Here is a 20,439-nt window from a genome sequence, read left to right on the forward strand (position 1 = left end):
AGCACTGTAAGACGACAAAATCTTGTATGATCCCAGCAGCTGGCCTTTTTCTAAATGATTACAAGTACAAACAGCTGTTGCATTCAGGTACAAGATACACCACGCAGCCCCCTCTGCCTAGAATACAGAGACATCTCAATAGAATCACTATTAATAAATGGAGCAGCACTATAATTCAAACTAATCTTTGCCCCTATATTGTTGAACGTTTTTGTCTCCTACTAGATTGAGAATAATCTCCCTAGGAGCAGGTTCTGTAATTGGCAAGTGTCTTGTTCTTTTGCTGTATTTATCATTAACCTGTTTTGTTTACTATATTCACAGGTTCTGTTAAGGACTAAGGATCAGGAGTTTGAAGTTGTTTCATGCATAAAATTTAGTGTTTTAACTACTTCATATCACCATTTTGCAGGGGAATAATCATTCCTTTCCCTTGTTTCCAGCATTTAGTTTTTCAGGGATCTAGAGAGAAAATTGGTGATAAGTCCATTCCCCTTTCTCTCAAAAGAAGTATATTTTTACAAAACTTAAGCTTAGTGATCATAGGGTATTTTTACAGATAAGCTATTGCTTTGAGTAAATATATCACGAAATAAATGTTTCTGCTAAAACTGTTACATTATATAAAGGGGGTGGGATTTTCATTGAGATACTCCTCAATCTGCTCTAGAACACTATACAGTACTTCACCAATTTAGGCACCATTACTCTATGCATGCCCAGCACTGATCAGGAAGTCCCCTTAAACTAATTAAGTCAAAATGATTGCCATTTGATGGTGCTTGAAAGTGTCTGAACTGAATGTGGTTTTGAACATCCATTTTCAGAAGACAGTTGGCTACAAAAATACCTGGGAGATGAAACAGAAGTGTTCTGAACATACAGTAGTTTTTCCTGACAAGACTTGAAAATGTCAAAATATTTTGAGCTTAATATTTATTAGATAGCAAAACATCTATTTTTTTGTACAAAACCGATTCTTAAATTTTTGCAGTATAACCTTGGATCTAATTTTTGAGATATAAGGCGTAATTGTTGAAGTGTTCTACCATTAAAACTTACTGCTTGTATATCTTTAAAACAATCTTTTATTCTAAGCTTATTAAAGGAGTACCTTAAAAATAAATGTTTTTTTTCCCAAAACATAGCATGAAGTTCTTCATTTTATCTACAGATTTCCTTTTTCTTTTTTGAAATGTGAAGCTTTATTCTGAACTACAGTAATTAAGTAGGAGGTGGTTCCTGAAAAACTACAAAACTCTTGTAAGTTTATCCACCTGTTATGCACAGTGAAATGAAGGAAGAACTCTATTTCAAAATGCAGCATCTGAATTATCAGAGGCAGGTTCAGTCCTATTTCAGATGAGCAAGATTACTGCCTGGATCAATTATTGCCACCCATTGCTTCCTGATACATGAACGTCAATTCCCAATATTCTCAGCAATTTCGTATTGACTAGGAAATTCTGGGAGTTTAATGCCATTAATCTTGAACATGCTCTAGGCAGTCCTAGATTAAGTACTTGATTAAATCAAACATAATATATACCTCTCTGAAACTTACTATAAACAAGAGCAGTCTGCTTCTCAGAGCATTTAGCAGCACTTTGAAAAGGCAACATCCTTTAAAGGGGAAGTTGGCATGCTTTAAAGCTAAATGGCAGCATGTGTCCCCTTGCAAGAATGAGCCTTGGGTCCATATTTTACCATTTTTAGTGAGTAATTTGCAACATGTAAACTCCCAGATTTTCTAATTTTTTTTAACTAATTTAAAAATTAAAAATCAGGTGGGACACAGACTTGAAGATGGCAAAGAATATTTTGCTAGGTAGATTGACACCCATCTAGAGTTTCAGATCTAGAGTTCAAGTCCTTCCATCATCAACAAAAGTCTCAACCGAAAGGCAATGTTTAATAAAGCACAAACATTTTAATTGCAAGCGAAGAAATAAACTATACAGAAATCTTTTTCCACACTAATCAAGTAAAAAAAAAATTTCCAAATCAGTCTTATTTGGAAGTCTTTGTTTCTGAAGGATTTTCACCAGTGTCAAGTGTCTTCAGCAATCGAAAAAGTCCAGCTGCTTCTCTTATCCGGCTGAATTCAATACAAAAAGCTTGTACCTCTATAAATAAGTCCTGTACGTTGATGATTTTGTTTCGAATCAAGGATTGCAGGAATACACAAACAAGACGTACCAGCCGGTTCTAAAACAAAACGAAAAAAAATTTTTTTAAAGGAACAGGTTTGAATAAGCTTGATCTTAATATGTCAAAACTCTCTAAAGGAGAAGCTGTTTGTCTCATAAATAATTTTATCCAAACTTGCAAGACTTTTTAATTCTGCAATTAACTGATATTTCTAACATCACATAATGGATATTTACTGAAATGTTTCCATATTCCAAGTTAACTCCCAATTATCAAAGGAATTAAGTAGAATCCTTTGTTCTAATATTCTGAAAATAAGCCTGCTTTTTGTTTCTTTTATATTCAACTACTTACAACCACAAGATACTGTATTTAAGTAAAAATATGCAAATACTACATTAATAGCTTTCTCACAATTTAATGGTGGGTTGTTGTTCCCACTCAGTGGAGTAATCAAGGCTATGGTAAACAGACTTATAAATCTACCCGTGAGAGAAAACTCAAGTTGTGGTGCTGCCTAGATGCCAACAGCAAGGGATTACATCTCCCACTTTGTTTCTTCTTGCTCTCTTCCCTCAAAACTGACAAGAGAAAAGAAACTGGTAAGATGACTGAAGGTGGCTTATAATGCTCTTTCCCCAAATTTGCCCTATATCTTTTGGAAGATTTTACTAATCAAAGCAGCCATTCCAGAGTACTTAGACCCACGATAGTTATGTCCCAGTAAAGTCATTTAACAGAATAGAAGGGTAAGACTTGTGCAAGAATACGTGCTGATCGACTTTAGTCAGAAAGTATTATCTCTGGAGCAGGGAATTAATGTAAAACTGGGAATTATCAGAAATGAACTTCTTCCATGGCAAGCAGAATAGCTATGAGGTCTGCTCAGATTACCAGTTTCTTGTGTGGAATTTCAAACAGCTACTAATTATCCACACAGTGACCCCTCCTGTAAGGGTGGTGAAAGCAGCAAATGACTCCTGATCCTTTATCATCACGATAGTATGCACCATTATCTGAAGTTTTTAAGATTGGGGAAAAGCAGGAGAAGATTAAGTTGTTCTTTCATCCAATTTCCAATCCAGATTCTCCTTGAGAGCACTGTCATTGCTACCAACTGGATGGTCACCTGATGTCAACCCCTCTAGGTAGGCCAGGAAAACTCCACAGATAGGCTAAACCTACTTTTATTGAGATAGGCTATAATAAAATCTTGCAACAAAATTTGAATTAGGGAGGCATCTGCCTGAGCTGCTTCTGAATATTCTTTCATTGTGGACTTAAGAAATGCTTCAGCCCGTTTTGCCTAGGCAATGGATCTTGCATATCTCCATCAAGGTCATCTTCCTTACTCCCTACAGTTCAGTTAAGGAACAGCTGCTTCCATTAAGGTGAGGAAAATGGTGTATTAATAAAATCTGACTTGTAAGTGGAATGTAGACTCAACATCTCACCCTTTATAGGGGCAAAATCTGGAGAACACATGGAAATCTTTGTTGAAATGGGAGAAAATAGAAATATTTCAAAAAGTTAAATCCCTCTTTCAAATACAGAACCAATACAGTTGTGGAATCTTGAATTCTGAATAATATCCTGAAGTTATAGGACTAAATTTTCCCAAAGCAATATTCCTCAAAGGAAAGATCTTTGCAGCAATGTTTGGTTTTCTCTTTGGCTGTCAATAATACAGTCAAGCATATGAATAAGCAAAATGTTATGCAGAGGTACTGAAGTACTCTGCTCTATTCAGTGTAGGCAAACATTTAAAGTACAGTCATGAACGGAATTTTACAATAATGTTCACATTTTAAAGGAACGTGATCATTTCTGTGATTTTTGCTGTCTTTGGTCTTCTATGTATGCAACATAATATGCCATATGTGAAATGTTACGCTGAAAACATAAGGAACTAACATCTTTTTGACTCAAGTGGGTTTTATGGTTCATCAACTCTGCAACAATATTTTCTACTTCCCCAGGTTCTTTCTATGCCATGTCCTGCATTTTTCAATTACTTCATTGCAAGAGACTAGTTTCTTTCTGAATACTTACCTGCATATACTTGTCCTTAATTTGTTCACAAGTAGAAATACAATTGGATATATAAAGATGAATAAATTCTGGAGGAAGATCAACTGCTGTAGTAAGCCTGTTGAATATTTAAAAGTTAATTGTTCTCAAATTGGCCATCTATGCTGATAATCTATTTTTCACTTCAGTTGTAGCATAAAATCTATTGTTTTTATTTTGTTGTATGTTTTATTAATGTATATTGTATTCCTGTCTGGACATTGTTCTTTTCGGCTAATTTAGGCTGCTTATCTTTGTCCACAAATAAAGAATTCATCTACCACCAATTATCTTGCCCAATTTAAACAAAACACATAAAAAGATTATAAGTCCTATCAAGTGAAGAGCTGATCACTCTTCATTGTCTCATTAACAGCTATAACTAAATTGTATATAATTTCCATCATACTGCAAGTTTATACCTGAGATGGAATACAATGCTCTGATATTCTGACAGAAAAGAGGCAACATTTGTCCTAATTTAGAACACATGAAGCTTTTATTTCAAAATGTTTTTTAAACTAGGAGTCTGACTGATTGTATATGACAGTTGCCATATTTAGCTCAAAACAATTTTTATATCTCTTTTGGGTTTAAAATAAAGTATCTAACATTGCTAGCAATACTATTATTAATAATACACAAAATATTAAATATTAAAATACACCAAAATAACATGCTGTGCTAGAGGACACAGAGGAAATGTAATATCTATATATCCATCCTTCCTCAGACTGTAATTAAATAATAGTTATTGGTTGGGTTATGGATATATGAATATATTTTTCTTATTGAATCTGAAATGGCCGCTACCCATACCTCACATTAAAATGTTCAGTTTAAACAATTATCTTTCCCTTCATCAAGGGAAAGCAAACTCTGCAGTCTTTAAAAGAATGAACAGTTGTTTTGAGTCACACCATAAGATGCCATAATGTACCACCATAACATGCCTGAGTATTGGCTCTTTACAAACTGGATGTAGTCAAATATTACATATAAACAACTATTGTGTTAATCAGGGTACCAAAAAGAGTAAGTATAAGGATGGCATATCCCTGAAATTTCTCAAAGAATCACCAATACAAATTGTTCTGACATTACACTGAGTAGTCTTTGAGCCTAATTAAATAATTGCAAGTGTCTATCATTAGGACATCACTTCCACCTAGAGACTGATGAACTCTTTTCCCCAACATTCTTCCCCCCATGCATATACAGAAGATCTGCTCTATGCCAGTGTAATAACTAAAACTGCAACCAGAGCACCAAAGTAAGGATAATTATAAAGTACTCCCATAGCAGCAAGTAGCCATTTATGCAGGAAAGCAAGGATGTTACTAGAGTGGGTAGTAAACCATCCTATGGTGATCACAGTCCTAGTACTTCCAATTGGTCACGAGCTTAGGGCTTTAAATTACATTCCAAGTTGCATCTTACTTCCCACAGAATAATGTGTGAAGATCAAATTACTCCACTAATACAGCCATTCAGAGTGTAATTTCTTCATGGGAGAAAACTGATAGAATTCTGCAAATTAGTTTCATGTAGATTTTGAAAAATCAAGCTTGTTTAATTAAAATATATAGTAATAAAAACATTTTACTTACCGATTTACAACTTCCATTGAATGTAAAGACATGTCCATGTTGACTAATACTGAAAAGTACTCAGTTATCTGACTTGACTGCATTAATTTAAGCAGCATTTCTATAGCAACTAAAGGATTGTTTTCCACCAAATCAGGCAGCTTGGCAGGAGTGAGGCCAATATGATAAACAAGCTTAGGATCTTTCTCCAATTCTCCAAGGAGCTGCATTTTAAAAATGTAAAGCATTTTAAGTATTAACGATTAAAAGAGATTACAACAATCTTCCAACTTAACTAAATTACTAATTAAAATAAAATCACTGAAAAATCACAGTAATTATTGACAGCCAAATGACAAAAATGGTCCTTTGGTTATGGCAAGGCGTGCAAAATTGAGGAGGGATTGCCAGTAAAAGTTTTAAATTCTATTGCTAGTAAAAAGTGATTCCTGTTGAGCTAATAATTGAAACTAAACATTCATGATCTATTTGATAAAATCAACACAAGGGCCAAACATTAAACCAATACAAAAATCTTTAAGTACAGCAAGTTAAATAGAGCCCTTCAGAATTCTATTCTGTCCCCCACAGGAAGCCACTCTAAAGCTATGGAGCTTTAGAGATTTGTGCCATAAATATACTGAATTTAAACTTAGTCAAGGTGAAATTAAATAAAAATAAAATGGAACTGCTTTTAATCAATAAAAAAAACTGAATTTATTGACTAGGTTTTAGTCTCCTCTGGATGGTTGTGCTCACTGTATCCAGTTAATACTTCTGGATTTCCAGTTTGTAGCTGTGGCAAGAAGCTCCCTGAAAAGTTTAGGAAACTCAATTGCTTCACAAAGTGGCCACTAGACTAGGAATTAGCATAAGATAGTTGGAATCATGATTCCAGATCGGCACTAAGTGTTAATTTCTTTCTTGGCACATTTAATGTTGACATTAAGCCATAAAACAGTATAGCCTGGTTACCTAAGAGATAGCCTCTCCAATTATAAACCTGTCTGAATATTAAGAACTGCAGAAGAGGCTGTTCTTGAAGCCTCCCCTGTGTTCCAAGACCAATTTATAGGATATGAGGGGAACAGCCTTCTCTGCAATTGTTCCTAGGTTATAGTACACACCCCTTTCAAAGAGGGGTTTGGCCACTTCTTTCTTATTCCTTTAAAAAGATTTAATTTTCCCCAAATCTTTAAAACCAATCTTTAATTATGCTTTAATTAAATAATTAAAAGTTAAATATTAGTGAACACTGAAAAGTGCTTTTAGTTCTCTGTTTTAACAACAAGGCAGCATATAAGTCAAGTCAATAAAATAAGTTGAATTCTACTTCTCCATTAAAGTCTAAAGCAGAAATTGATGGAAAGGTTACAGGGAAATGTTCATTTTTAGACATGATTACTGAACTGTTATATCACAATTTTGGGGTTTCACTAAACTTGAGCTAGCTTTAATTTTAATATTAAATCAAGAGGATATTATTTTATTTATTCATCAAATTTTGCCACCGCCCATCTCCCCCCAGATGATTTAATAAAATTAAACTAGTCAGCAATTGACTACTCATACCTGCGTTTGTTGCTGTGATGACAAAGGACTTTTGAATGCTTTGGCCATGATTCGTTTGATTTCCACTCCAGCACTATTTTTAACACACATTGACTTATCCCACTGAATTGTATGATCTGGCTCTATTGGATTTAACCAAGCTAACTCATCCTCACAAATATGGAGTGGAGGTGGTGGGCGGATAAATTCTGGTCGAAAATGACCTGGAAAAATATATTCAATTCATTTCTTAAAAATTATCCCTTTAAAAATCAAAATATTTACCCTACAATCAAAATGTTCCCAAGTATATTATCTTTGCTTCTATATGTTATCTTGTTTATAATACATCATATTATTCTTTATAGTTTACTGTACAGTATATAATATAGTGTATTATCTTTTCTATGAACTGTGACAATCTGGAGCATCTAGACCAGTTTACTTCTAGCTCATCTCTTTTAGCAACTGCTGACTCTAGTTTTATAAACTGGCATATTTGTTACAGAGATATCTTTTATAGAACTCTCCAATGCCAATCCAAGATAGTAATAAACTCTCACCATGCCCAACAGAAAAATGTTCTGGAAAAAACAAAGCATAAGGAGCAGAATTTAAAGCCATTCATAAAACCAACTGTATGAACCTAAATAAAATATATCAGTACAAGCAGTAGAATGTAGTGCAGGCACATGCAAAGGTCAATATAGTACTTACCTGAGGCGCTGCTCCATATTCAGCCCTAAAAGCCATAATGGAAACTATTCAACCTGCTTTTCCTTACCCTCTGCTTTTCAAACTGAAGTACTACATTCATACGAACAACACTATCAACACCAATTGCAAATATAACATGAACAGAAATAAGAAATGGAAAATAAAATCACTACTTAATTGTTGTAACCAGATGAAAGGTTACCCAAAAATGCTGCATACTTTCAATAGGTGGCTTTGGTCCACTCACTAAGGCTTCGGTAATCTGGGATGCAACAGAGCTGTCAAAACCAGAATTTGAAGAATCTGGATCAGGATCACTGAGAATGCTGGGGAAACTAGCTTTACTTTGTGTTGGCAGCTCAGACTGACGTTCTAGAAGGAAAATTAGATTAATTCAATTTCAGTGCCTAAAATCTTGAATCACAAGAGCAAGAATAAACTTGTTAACAAATCCACATGATTTCTGCTAGTGAGAAATTGGGATTAGCTTTAAAAATTAGGCATTAAATCATTCCTTCTTTCAAGTCCCAAAACCTTTAATCTCTACCAGCTCTTTTCCCATACTATTATATTTTTAAACATAATGTTAAGATTTCAACAAGCTAATACCACTGTTAATTGACAATATAGTTTACACAGATTATTCCATAAATCAATATTCAAATTATTAATCACGTTAACAAGTAACTCATTATCACAAATTCACCATTAGTATTTTGAGCTCCATAACACTTTCTGGAGGTTTGCAGAGCTTGTATTTCTACTGCTCTTTTATTGTTTCCACCTCCTAAGAACTGAAAACCCAGTAGTTCCCATTAAGCAACAATGTTATTCTTAGCCTTCATACAGCATTTTTCATAGCTAACTTGGAGACATTTTGTCTCCACATATTTCATCTTAAAACTGACTGGCACACCAGAACATTCTACTATAGTTTCCAAATTCTAAACTTGGCACCTCTTTTGGCACCTGAGAGTCAGTCCCAGAGTCAAAGTTTCTGAATATCAGCTAAATGGTAACCAATTTGCTGAAATCTAGATACAGAAAACAATTTTTAGTTGTCTGGACACAGACTTATATACTAGTGTTTATAACATAATTATCTTTACTTTAAAGGTACATATCTAATTATAAAAGATAAAATGCAAATATATAATTTGTGTAGTGTCCAAGTACAGTTGTGTAATTTTTAGGAAAGGTTTTGATTGTGTCAGTTGCATCCTGTTTGTTGCTGTTTATTCGTTTAGTCGCTTCCGACTCGTGACTTCATGGACCAGCCCACACCAGAGCTTCCTGTCGGTCGTCAACACTCCAAGCTCCCCCAGGGACAAGTCCGTCACCTCTAGAATATCATCCATCCACCTTGCCCTTGGTCGGCCCCTCTTCCTTTTGCCTTCCACTCTCCCTAGCATTGACATCTTCTCCAGGCTGTCCTGTCTTCTCATTATGTGGCCAAAGTATTTCAGTTTTGCCTTTGACATCATTCCCTCAAGTGAGCAGTCTGGCTTGATTTCCTGGAGGATGGACTGGTTTGTTCTTCTTGCAGTCCAAGGCACTCTCAGAATTTTCCTCCAACACCACAGTTCAAAAGCATTGATCTTCCTTCGCTCAGCCTTCCTTATGGTCCAGCTCTCGCAGCCATATGTTACTATGGGGAACACCATTGCTTTAACTATGCGGACCTTTGTTGTCAGTGTGATGTCTCTGCTCTTAACATTCAATATATTATTTTGAAGTGTTTTGCAATAATCCCATGGAATTCACTTCTAAATATTGAGCTTAGATCACTCTCCCCCAAGATACAGCTAGCATCGTTACTTTTTTGAACCTCAAAAGAGAAAGAAAAAAGAATTCAACACTCTATAATGTATATTGTAGATAACAACTGCTTATAGGATGGTCCATCAAAACTAACTTACTACTGTAATGAGTGAGCTACATAGTACTGATATGAATAGCATGATCGGAAACTACTGAAGTAATTATCCATGCCTTTCTCACACTTCTGATAAAAATTTGAAAAAATAAACGCACATGTTACTTACACTATATTTTCTTCAGGTGAAAACAAAGGTAGCCATATTAGCCTTCAGAAAAAAAACATCAGGGCAATATCTTTATTAGGTCAACCCAGGGCCACAAAACAGTATGCAAATTTTCAAGTTCTCCATAGCTCTTTGAGAGTAAGAAGGTGAACAGAACAAATAAAGGGGGAAGAGCCTGATGTCCAAATGATCTGGTCCATTAAAATACCTAACTGGTAATCTCAGAATCTGGTAAAAAAGGTAAAGATTCCCATTTAGTCATGTCTAATGACACACTAGGGGGCGGTGCTCATCTCCGTTTCATGTGGCCAGCAGGACAACCACGGAAACACTGTTACCTTCCTGCCGAAGCGGTACCTATTTATCTACTCGCATTTACATGCTCTTGAACTGCTAGGCTGGCAAGAGCCGGGGCGAGTGCAGAAGCTCATTCCACCGTGTGGCACTTGGGTCTTGAACTGTTGAACTTGCAGCCTTCCGGTCGACAAGCCTGGTGTCTGAACCACTGAGCCACCATGCCCCCTCATCTAAGAATCTGATTAAAAATTAAAGTTTTTCATAGTTTCATTCATCTTTGTAAAACAGCAAATATTATTATGAGAATAGATTCTAATCCCAGTATGACCATAGTATTAATTTATATGATTTTCAAGTCAGCATGCTGCAAGGAAGAGTTTGAAAATTTCAAGTTTATAGCTAGGATCAAGAGAAGTGCTTGCCAGCTCACACTGGTAAACGCCTCTTTTAATCTGATGATACAACCTCAGCACCAAGTCAATTATAACTCTCTTTCTTCTCTAAGCATGGAAAATTAAGTGAATCTCTCCTTTACTTTGCACTACTGAAGTATTTCTACAGTCAACAATATTAGCGTAAAATTCCATACAAAAACTGAGTTGGGGGAGAAACAAGTTTGCAAGGAATATGGATTTGTGGGACTCTTTTTTTTAAAAAGCTCTACATATATACGTTACTATGAATCACACAAAAAGGCAATGCTTTAAAATGCTATCACAGCTCCGCACATCAGAGTATTTGTCACTTCAATAATAGATGTTAATATATCAAAGGCTTAGGAGAACTTTGACTGGATTTGCAATTCTCACTATGCACAAATGACACCTCACATATAATCTCAATATTTATATAAAAGGACACTTCCAAAAATGGAAAATATAATTTAAAAAAAAAAAGAAAATTTACTGCTCAAAAAGGAAACACCTGGACATGTACTGTACAGTATTTCTCCCAGAGTTTTCTTCCACAGTTATCAATTCCAGGAAGTCTCCTTTGATTTGAAAGGAGAAGTTGTTGGATAGTTCTTATTTTAAGTATAGGGCACAGAATTTCAAATAAGAACAAAACAATAATGAAGCCTATGTGCTTTGTCAATTTATGGACAAGAACACATAGTGAAACAGCAGCAAACTGAAAAGCATCATTGTTTTACTTTCTAATATGCCAAAAATGATTTCTCCAAAACTATATACGATTCATTAACATTGCAGAAATCCACATGATTAACTTCAGGCAAAACTAAAAATGTGCTATGCAGTTATGAGGGAAAAGAACTATGTTCACATACAAGCTTAATCAAATTTTATATTTCATTCTTTAATACAGATGTCTATGGGAATGATTTATGTGTTACCTGCTAATGCCAATTGAAGACCGCTTATATCTACAGATTGGCCCATATTTCCTACATCCATTGATACAATCTGTCGTGGAGTCTTTTTGAAGAGTTCTCTAGGAGGGGCCAACATCAGCTGGGAAAGAAAGAATCTTTCTGGTGGGGTAATTGAAGGCAAAAACCCTGAAAAAAAGAAGTTATTTTATAGTTCCATCATTTTACAAAAAAGTTATAGTGTCTCTATTGTTGTGAGCTAGATCCAGAGTGGTATGGAGTTAACTCAGTGAAATTAGTACTCTTGCAGGTGAAAGCAGGGGAAGGGGATTCTCACCATCCAATCATTCATCCTGTAGGCCAAGCTTCTTAGGCTGTCCAAAATCGATTCAGTAAATTGGGGGGGGGGGGGAGGCTCTGGCATTGCTAAAAGTGGTGTTCTGGACTGAGGAAATTGTGAAAATACATTTCCTCCTTCTGTCTGCAGGACCACCAAGTTAGCAGAGTAAAAGCTTCCCTTAGTAAAATACTGGGTCAGCTTTTTACAAGCGACTTTACGTGATATCAAAAAGCACAAAAAACTACCTGTAGCTTCATTTATTGCCACAATTCACTGATAAGATTCTACTCTTAGACAAAAACAAGCTGGCAGCTTATAATTTATCTAAACAATTCATTAGCAGTTATTAAACACTTTCTGGTCAGCAATTATATAGAAATGACAGAGGAAACATTAACTCCAGTATGAGACCTAGCTTCTCAAACACAGCTTAAAGTCATGGTTTAGATTGTCAATTCAACAAATGTTTATATACAGTTGCTGTACAAATACTTCTGTTAACAAAAAGCATACTGATGACCACAAAATACATGTTACCTATTGATCAATTATCTATTTTCATTTTCTGTTGATCTTTTTACACCAAAACTTGTTAATTAATAAGCTATATAACATATAGATGGCTAAATTATAAACAGAATAAGAATGTTTTCTAATCTTTCATCAAGACACTCTTTAAAAGAAAACTGGGGATCCCAATATCAGCAACAATCAAAGTTGGGAATTGAGATATTTGAGAAGAATTAATGAAGGATTACAGTTACTGCAATTACATTTAAAATTATGTCACATATCAAGAGCCGAGATGGATATAAGAGAGGAATACTCCAATCTGTACTGGTTAAGTCGACTGAACTAAGGGGATGGGTTGCTCCATCGCTTTAAAAGACAAAGACGGGAGGAGGAAACCCGAATTTGTAAAATGCTCAGACATTATAACCCAGCCTTTAAAGAATCCGTGTTGCCTCCTCCCCGCTTTCTCAACAACTTCCATCTTTTTAGGTACCATCGGACGCCCAGTCCCTTTACTGAAATGGCAAAAAGGGCAGACCCCAGGTAATCGCCCTGCCCAACCTGAGACCAGGTGAGGGAACTACCTGAGAGCGGCGGCCTTTCGTTTTCGTCCCCGCCGCTGCCCCCCGCCGGGCCGGGCCCCGAGCCAGCGGGGGCGCGCTCGGGGGGCGCCGGGTTGAGGAGGTGGGCGAAGATGGCGGCGAAGGGGTTGGCAGCGAGCGGCTCGGTGCGGTACATCTCCCAGAGCAGGTAGAGGGCGGTCAGGCGCTGCGGCGGCGTTGGCAGGAGATCTGGCTGCTGCAGCAGCAGCACCAGGACGGAGCCTACGCGGAAATGCTCGGCCTTCCCAAAGTAGTGGTGGAAGGCGGTGGAGAGGCCGTCAAAGGTGCCGCCTCCGGCCTCCTCGGACACGATGCTCAGCAGGCTCGTCAGCTCCTTCGGAGAAAGGCTCATCTTTCCCGGCAGCGACGCGATGGTTTCACTGCCGGCGCCGCAGCTGCTGTTGCTACTATAACCGGCGGCGGAAGCAGCGCCGGCCCCACCACCGGGAATCGAACCCGCCGCCGCCTCCACAGCACAGTCTGGTTCGGGACTGAGGTGGACCCCACTCGCTAGCATCCAGCTCCACCCTTCCCGCTCTCGGCGGCCGCCTGCGCGCGCCCGCGCACTCAACCTACCTAGCAACTCCTCCCATTACTTTGTTTTCCCTTCTCCGCGCGCATGCGTCGCGAGGCGCTAGGTTCCCTTCTCCTCCCGCGTCCTCTTTCCTTTCTTTAGCAGCTGCTGCCGTAAAGCGATTTGTAGTACTGATACGATTACTCTTTTTCAGTACTGCCGTAAAGCCAGGAAAGCGGCGGGAAGTTGGTGTCGGTAGTAGAAAGAATGGCAGCTAGGAGCTATTTCGGGGGTTAGTTATTTGAAGACGTCATCTTAGGAAAAAAAAGGAAGGAATTGTTTTCCTTGCCTGTTGATTTTTGAAACTTGGAACGAATATGTTGCTATGTTAGTAGATTTGTAGTTCATTTTCCAAATGAGACTTTAAATAAAAAGGGAACTCAGTCAATCTCATTATCTTAATATTTAGAGGTAAGAATGAACAGCATTTTTACATCTTAGCAATGCAAATTGCTAAGTACTTAGGTACCTCCGTATTTGGCATCTTGCTAGATCTTGAAAAGCTAAGCTGGGTCAGACCTCGTTAGGAATTGTTGGGGTGACTGTCAGGAAGTAGGCTGTAGACTAAATTTGAATATTGAAAAAATATCCCTTAAGAAGGTAATGGCAACACCGCTTCAGGATTGTTGCCAAGAAATCTACATAGTATCTATAAAGTCACCAGAAGTCAAGCTCAACTCAAGGAGACTTTTCCTTTTATATTATCAGGTAAGTTCTGTGAGGTTTAATGAGTTTATTTCTCTGATTGCATCCTCAGTATTAAACTTATTTTACCCATTTAAGTAAACTTGACGTATAGTTAAACTGAGAATATTATATTCATACTTATCAGATCTGAACATGTCATCTATACATTTGATTCTGTGGAAGTTTTAAACTAGTTCTGTGCTCTAGTGCAAAATTGATTCAAATCCCATAGGTGTGAATTCTAAAATTAAACAAAATTAATACTTTGAATGCTTAAAAAAAAAACCATCTTGATACTTTTGGGGTCTGGATGAAATACATATCCCTTCAGATCCTCTGGATTTTTTCCATGGTATCCAACTGAAATTATTAAAATACAAATCACATTTGTCTGTTCAGAATGAACTATTACAATCTGACCTACTGATCTGAGACACTGCTGTGATACAGAATTGTGGATCTGAAGATTTTATATTGCATCAACCTGAAACCAACATCAAAATACAAAACAATTGTGCTGGACAATTTTCGTCCAGTCTCCCACCTCCCTTTTTTGGGGAAAGTGGTTGAGAAGGTGATGGTGTTGCAATTCCAGAGGATTCTGGACCCCTTTCAGTCAGGTTTCAGGTCCAGATATGGGACATAAACTGAATTGGTCGCGCTTATGGATGATCTCTGGCGGGAGTGGGATGGAGGCAGTGTATCCATCCTTGCTCTTCTTGACCTCTCAGCAACGATCAATACCATCGACCATGGTATCCTTTTGGGACGGCTCAGGCAGTTGGGGATGGGTGGCATGGTTTTGCGCTGGTTCACCTCCTTCCTCCACAGCCAGTCCCAGTCAGTGGTGATAAGGAGCGAGACATCCGACCCTCAGCCCCTCCTTTGTAGGGTGCTGCAGAGTTCGGTCCTCTCTCCTCTTCTATTCAACATCTACATGAAACCGCTGGGTGAGATCATCCGTCACCACTGGATGAGGTATTATCAATATGCTGATGATACACAATTATACATCTCCATCCCGGGTGTGGTAAATGATGCTATGACCGCCCTCTCTCGTTGCCTGTGGACTGTGGGAGTCTGGATGGGGAACAACAGGCTTCGGCTGTCCTAACAGCCAGGAAACACGCTGAGACAAGGAACTGGTCTCTAATGTTTTATTGCTAGTACATAACAGGAATCCTAACAAACTGAAGAAGCGTGGGAAAAACCCAGACATATAAATCCCAAAGGTTAAGGTGGTCCCGATCTGTGTCTCTTTGAATGGCTACCTAATTCCTCAGTGCTACGCATGCGCTTTACAGCCTGGATGGGAGCCCCCTGCTCGCCATCCTTACTCATGACATCGGCTGAACCCTGGTAAGACTGAGTGGCTGTGGGTTAACGGCTGCTCTGTATCTGGGAAATTGTCATCTTTAGTTCTGGATGGGGTTGCACTGCCCCAGAAAGACCCGGTGCAGAATCTGGGGTTTTTTCTGGACTCACGACTCCTGCTCAAAGAGCAAGTGGCAGTCATGGCCAGGAGGGCCTTTGCACAACTTCATGTTGTGCGCCAGTTACACTGGATCAAGAAGCCCTATGAACAGTCACTCATGCCCTGGTCATCTTTCCTGGATCAAGAAGCCCTATGAACAGTCACTCATGCCCTGGTCATCTCCCATATAGACTGTTGCAATGCACTCTACGTGGGGCTACCCTTGAAGAGTATCCGGAAGCTTCAGCTGGTCCAGAATGCGGCTGCGTGGGCAGTTATTGGTGCCCCAATATCAGCACATGTGACGACATTGCTACGCGAGCTGCATTGGGTACCAGTTTGCTTCCAGGTCCAATCCAAGGTGTTGGTTATCACCTTTAAAGCCCTACATGGCATGGGGCCAGGTTACCTGAGGGACCATCTCATTTCCATGACATCAACCCATCCCAACCGATCATACAGAGAGGGCATGTTACGGACCCCATCTGTAAGAGAATTTCATCTGGCAGGGTCCAGGAAGTGGGCCTTCTCTGCAGTGGCTCCCGCCCTCTGGAACATTCTGCCCCCAGAGGTGAGGTTAGCCCCATTGCTCCTGGCCTTCCAGGGGAATCTGAAGACCTGGCTCTGCTGCCTCGCTTGGGAAGGGGAGTAGTTATTCCTGGGGGTGGCTGGCACCCTAGAGTTCTCCTCACTGAATTAGATCGCTTATGGCCACTTGGATTTTATATTCATATTTATTTTTATATTTATATCTGAGAGTTGTATATATCTTAGATGTTATTTATGGTTATTGTTTTAATGTGTTAGTCTTATTGTAAACCACCCAGAGTCCCTCTCTTCAGGGGAGATGTGTGGTGGCAAAATTTCATAAATAAATAAATAAAACACATCCATCTGCTAAGTTTAGTGCTTTTCAAAGCTGTAATAACTTGTGGGACACTGCTAGGAAGAAATGAAGCAGAGAAAATCAAACTAGAGAATTCACTAACAATATTGTGAAACTTAATGTGAAAATAAACAGGGAAAATCGAAGTAGGGGATTTTTTAAAGAGATTGTGAAACTGAATATGAATTCACTAGAATGGGTTCTCTGGTAAATATACTAACTATGGGCTTTTGAAAGGGAAATTAACAAGAGTATGCAGCCTAGTTAGTACCAATTCTTGTTCATAAATGAGTTTAACTGCTATGTCTAGTGCTGCAGAGTGTACTAATAAATTAGGTAGATTTAAATAGTTTATTTACTATTTTCTGTTAGTTTTACCTTTTTTTATTTACTAACTACTCACTATATACCTGCACTATGCATTACGTTGTTTATTCCAAAAGGGAATAGTGTAATATGAATTCATGGACTCTGGGAGATATAAAATTATAATAAATAGTTATTAAATATCCCTTTTAAAATATTTTTCAACATTTATACAAGGAGCATACTGTATAGCTGAAGAAATTAAAATTGTCTCATATGTATTCGATCATGACGGGGAACTGTAATCTTATTCAAGACCATTTTGTTGATTATCAGGACCCTGAGCCATAAGATATCCATCTTATCTAGATAAAGTTTCAGCTTATTTACTTCTCACCCCCTCCAGAGTTGTCACCAGGATATCTGCAGTATATTCCCTGAAGTTCATTTTATGACTAAAGCAGTGCAATGACAGAACTGATTTCGAACAGAATGACTGTCCAAGAAACATGGTGCAATATTTACACTGTTTAAAATGTGAACATAAAACACACCAACTCATAGTATTTAAGTGAAGAAGAAGTAGGTGGTTATAAACCTCATCTTTTGTTTTTAAAACAACTGATAATACTACAAGAGAGGTAGTATTACTTAAGTCCATTCACTTTCTCCAGTCATGCAAATCTGCACAGTAACATTTAAAAATTAACTGCTTTTTCATAGGAACCTCCGTGTCCTAATTCCATAGAGAGACTCTGCCTTCCTCCTTTGTGAGCAGCTAGATGTAAATAGTTCTATAAACTCTGTGAGTTGCCATTTGCTGACTGATTTCAGCTTTGGATCTTACCAACTAACTAGAGCTTAATCATTTTTAATCAATTTTACAATTGGGATAAAAAACTCCTTGACTTGATTTTCCTTTTAAATACATACAGTGTGTTCCTTGCTTTAGCAGCATCCTACATTTAAACCCATAATGCTACAGCTTCGAAAGAATTTGTACTCAGCAACATTCAGAAATTTTAATTGAATGAAATAGGTTTCATAAAAGCAGTTACAGAAAAACAGTTTTAGTGAGAAAGAATGGTATCAGAATAATGGATAAGAGGATGCATTGTATATTTCATGAATTTAGTCGTATCAGTAATAGGACAAAATGCCTGTGTAATAAGTCCTTTTGGGGGGTTTTATTGGACATATATAAAGAGAGGAAGAGCTGCATGTTTTCTACAAAATAGAAAATATTTCCTTTTGAACCAGGAACAAGGCATTGCATCCTGGAAAGTTCTTCTGAAGTGTTTTGAATGGGCTGCCGTTTGGCAAGAACCAAAACCTAGAAGAATTTGGTTGTTCTGGGATTCAAATAAAACAAAATCTGGAGGAATCCCAGAGTGATTTTGAGGGATGAGTGCCATTGTCACTAATATTCTGGCATACGTACCTGTTGTTTACTGCAGTGGTCTCAGCGGTATATCTCACTGGCCTGCCCACCTACCCCCCCCCCCAATCTTTCCAATGTGTTCCTTTCTGTTCCTCCCTTTTCCTCCCCCCACCACTAATACTGATATCCTTGGCTTTTTCATGTTCTTTCTCTCTCCCAACATCAAATGCATTTTAGTCTATATGCAGAACAAAACAGCTCCCTTTTATCAGCTTTTGCACCCAAACACCCCAAACACATAGTTTGATTCAGGCATGGGCTACCTGATACTAGCTGTTCAGTGCACAAAACAGTTCACACAGAGATCCTTTTGTATATCCCTAATGTTGTACATGAATTGGTAACTCAATTTTATATACAGTAAATTTGTCCTGCAGAATTTCTTTCAATAGAAGAGAATATATGTATATTCAGGGTTGAACTGTGGAGTCCTTGGTGCTCTCTGAGCTTGGTTGTTTGCTTGCAGACATTTCATTACCTGACCAGGTAAGATCATCAGTGCTAGACCCTGATGTGCTAGTGATTAGCACTGATGATGTTACCTGGTCGGGTATGAAATGTCTGCAAACAAACAACCGAGCTCAGAGAGCACCAAGGACCCCAGAGTTTCTTTCCTTCACATACACACACACACACACACACACACACTAAATGCAGGGGAGACAAAATGGAATCTTGAGGTAACCATCCATAACGTAATGGCCCAGAGGGTTGAAAAGGTGTCACTTATTAGCAACACTATCTCCCAAATTCTATTGTCCAAATTGACTGGAACCAATGCCACACCATGTCCTATGTCCCAAGGTAAAGAAATGCTGTAGAAGAATATAACGGTTGAAGATGCAGCATGCACTTGAGAGATATAGAAGAACCAGAAGATCTCATTCTCACTCTCCATTACGCAGTCATACGTTAATGATAAAAGCAAGGGTGGATATGATTTTTAGATTCAAGTGGATTTGGCATAAACATCATGAAGATGCAAGCCTCAGATCCAAATTTTTGCAATATGGCAATGCCCAAATCAGTTGGATCCCTAATTTTAATGGCTAGTTATTTATTTGAACAATTTATATGGCTGCCTACTACTATGACTGTGGGCAGGAAATTAGAACCAGAAAACAACAAAACCACACAATTAAGTAAAAGCAAATATCAACCACAGCACCTATACTCAAACCATTATGTAGAGACAGATGTAATCTTGTGTTTTGATCATCACTTCAGGAGATGACAAATAACTACAAAAAGCAAGCGCACACACCTTTACATAATCCAGAGCCCCAGTTTGATCATGGCTATATTAAAATAGAGAAAGTTACTACCTGTCACTACGTATCATCCGTAACCTCCATCCTAGGTCATACATTGCATAAATAAATATAAGCAACTGATAGCAACAACAAATAGTCGTGCTTTAAAGGAAGGGTGGATGCAATTGATTTCAGCAGCTAAATCTAATGATTCTTATTTTGGAGACTGGTTCCACTTCATCTGAATACTTAGCCATCACAGTTAAGCAATGTGAGAAAGTCATTTCTACAAGCTACATGCACAGCTGGAAAACTCCTTCCCTCTGATAGAGGCTGAATTATTGCTACTGTAGCACCAGTCATGGTGTCAGAGCAGTGTTTCTCAACCTTAGGAACTTTAAGATGGGTGGTCTTCAACTCCCAGAATTCCATGGCCAGCACTTTAAGAAATCCACCCATCTTAAAGTTCCCAAGGTTGAGAAATACTGTGTCAGAGGCCTCTAAAGACTGATCAGCCAGTAAAACCTAGCAAGGCAGCTGCAATGGACTCCATTCTTCCTGGGTTGATTAAAAGCAATCCTAAATAGTGGATCATTGTCCAGACTTGCTTGTT

At 38.0% G+C, this 20,439-nt stretch overlaps 1 protein-coding gene across 1 annotated transcript; it reads right to left on the bottom strand.

Annotated features, from left to right (window-relative positions):
* Positions 1-1,910: 1,910 nt before the first annotated feature.
* On the bottom strand, positions 1,911-13,837 carry CNOT11 (CCR4-NOT transcription complex subunit 11). Its single transcript, XM_063304962.1, has 7 exons — positions 13,188-13,837; positions 11,775-11,939; positions 8,298-8,450; positions 7,383-7,585; positions 5,832-6,034; positions 4,204-4,300; positions 1,911-2,208 (listed from the first exon to the last, which is right to left on the bottom strand). Exons 1-7 carry the CDS (start codon positions 13,720-13,722, stop codon positions 2,011-2,013), a joined length of 1,554 nt encoding a protein of 517 aa, XP_063161032.1. The 5' UTR covers positions 13,723-13,837; the 3' UTR covers positions 1,911-2,010.
* Between the last annotated feature and the right edge of the window lie 6,602 nt (positions 13,838-20,439).

Source organism: Candoia aspera, chromosome 5 (genome assembly GCF_035149785.1).
Source record: "Candoia aspera isolate rCanAsp1 chromosome 5, rCanAsp1.hap2, whole genome shotgun sequence".
NCBI classification, from domain to species: Eukaryota; Metazoa; Chordata; class Lepidosauria; order Squamata; family Boidae; genus Candoia; species Candoia aspera.